The sequence below is a fragment of the Limulus polyphemus genome, unplaced genomic scaffold, assembly GCF_000517525.1.
Source record: "Limulus polyphemus unplaced genomic scaffold, Limulus_polyphemus-2.1.2 Scaffold3525, whole genome shotgun sequence".
NCBI lineage: Eukaryota > Metazoa > Arthropoda > Merostomata > Xiphosura > Limulidae > Limulus > Limulus polyphemus.
Window position 1 is genome coordinate 59689 of NW_013669135.1, and position 1936 is coordinate 61624.

The following is a 1936-nucleotide window of genomic DNA, read 5'->3' on the forward strand; positions in this document are numbered from 1 at the left end:
CACCATCTGATGGATGTCTTATTTCTCTGACTAGATTAGAATGGTAGTGCTGTGGTTGATTACATAAGATGGTAGTCATGGATTTATACTCCATTAGGGGCATTTGACACGGAAGACCCACTCACTACCTACACTATACTTTCCTATTCGAAGGAGACAACATGCGGTTAATAAGTGATGGGTTTCTTCTCCCCAAACATTCTTTATATTAGGATCATGTCCATGTCAAATCTCATCTGATCCGCTGTGAATGTTAACATTGACTAAAACTGATTGGACTGACTATGATTTCCATTGTATATTTTCTTTGTTAATATGATACCAAGTTTCGAATAATGTTTAAGATATTTTATGGTGCCTTCCCATTCTGCAGCTAATGTACTGGGTTATCTTCGAATTTAACATAACAGTAAAACAGTTGCCTTCTTTTGATATTGTTATTGTGTGGTTCAAGTGTTTTTGTTGCTATTCATTGATCCATACCGTGAACAACCAAAGAGCGAGTGATATTCACAGCTCCAGCGTCGTTCCTGGCTACGCAGGTGTAGTCTCCACTATGTTGAAGTCCTACGTTTTCAATAGACAAGAGCATAGCATCTTCAGTAAAAGTCTTAACAGAAACATCCCCCCTCGACAACAATGTTGTTCCGTCTTTGATCCAGGAAACATTGATTGGAGGATCTCCAACCGCCACAGAACATACTGCACTCAGTTTCATCCCACGTTCCACATTCTCGGGGAAGACGAACGGCAATACAAGAGGCTTTACTGCAAGTACCAAATATCTATATTAGATATATATATCAAGTGTATATCTCTACATAATTATATTTCCTATTATGATGAACACCATAACAAATATTTAAATTCGTTTTCACTTTCTGGCATCTAAAGCACAAAAACAAATGTGTCAAAAAAACGTGTTTTTTTAAACAAATTAAGCTTATATAATATTAAAACAATAACGTGTAGTGAACCTATAAACAAAAAATTTTAATTCTCTACTAAAACGTTTTAGTTTTTAGATTATCACCTATAATTACTCTTTGTAGGATTATCGCAAAAATCTTATCGTAAACCTAACGAGTAAAAATGGAAATAGCAACACTATACTGTAGGGAAAGAAAAATTTTGTGATAAAAACAACAGAACGTGTGTTCTGTAGAATACAGATATGTTGTTTGAATGGAAACAACACAAGTTCAAGTTTAAAAAAATACAATCATTGTAGAGTAATCAGTCAGAACACAGATGTGTTAGCTAATGCACATTATGTTTGTTAACTTCATACAATTTACATATAAACTATAAAGTGTGACTTCATAATAAACAGCAAACACAATATTGAATTGAAAATTGCACGTCATTTGTGTTATTAGAAAACACATAAACTTGTGTTATTTGTGTTATGCGATGTGAAATAACACAATGTTTTATTAATTTACAATTTGCCTTCTTTTTTTAGTGTATGGGACTGGCGTACCTTTCTGAAGACTAACCTTTGACTTTAACCTGAACGTCGCCAGAGGCGCTCTTTCTTTTGTCATTAGTAGCTGTACAGGTGTAGATACCATCATCTTTTGTTTTCTGGAGTTCCTTAATCATAACGGTCCCATTTGGGAAAACTTTCTGGCGACGGTTAAATGGGAGTTGGCGACCATCTGTTATATAGTTTAGAAATAACATTATTTAAAGGTTATATTAGCTGCAAATATTTTTTTATTGTTAAACAAATAACAAATTACATTTACTGAAAACAAACTTTGATAATTATCAGTGTATTTAGAAAACAATTGCTTTGAGAACAATAGGCTGACGACAGCTGAGGATCTTCGGAAATATGATTTTCATCTAATCATATTATAATTTCCACGACGACTTTCATCTAGAGTGAAGTTATATTTTGTAATACCCATCTCTGCATCCATAGTTATCA

General features: G+C 33.6%; 1 protein-coding gene across 1 annotated transcript in view; it reads right to left on the bottom strand.

Annotated features, from left to right (window-relative positions):
* Positions 1–1936, bottom strand: part of LOC106469521 (Down syndrome cell adhesion molecule-like protein Dscam2) — a 120162-nt gene that overhangs the window by 51834 nt on the left and 66392 nt on the right. Inside the window, exons 9-10 of the mRNA XM_022398060.1 lie at positions 1500–1661; positions 484–768 (exon numbers count right to left, since the gene is read on the bottom strand). Of these exons, the coding sequence (XP_022253768.1) occupies positions 484–768; positions 1500–1661 (447 nt within the window). The remainder of the gene's footprint in view (positions 1–483; positions 769–1499; positions 1662–1936) is intronic.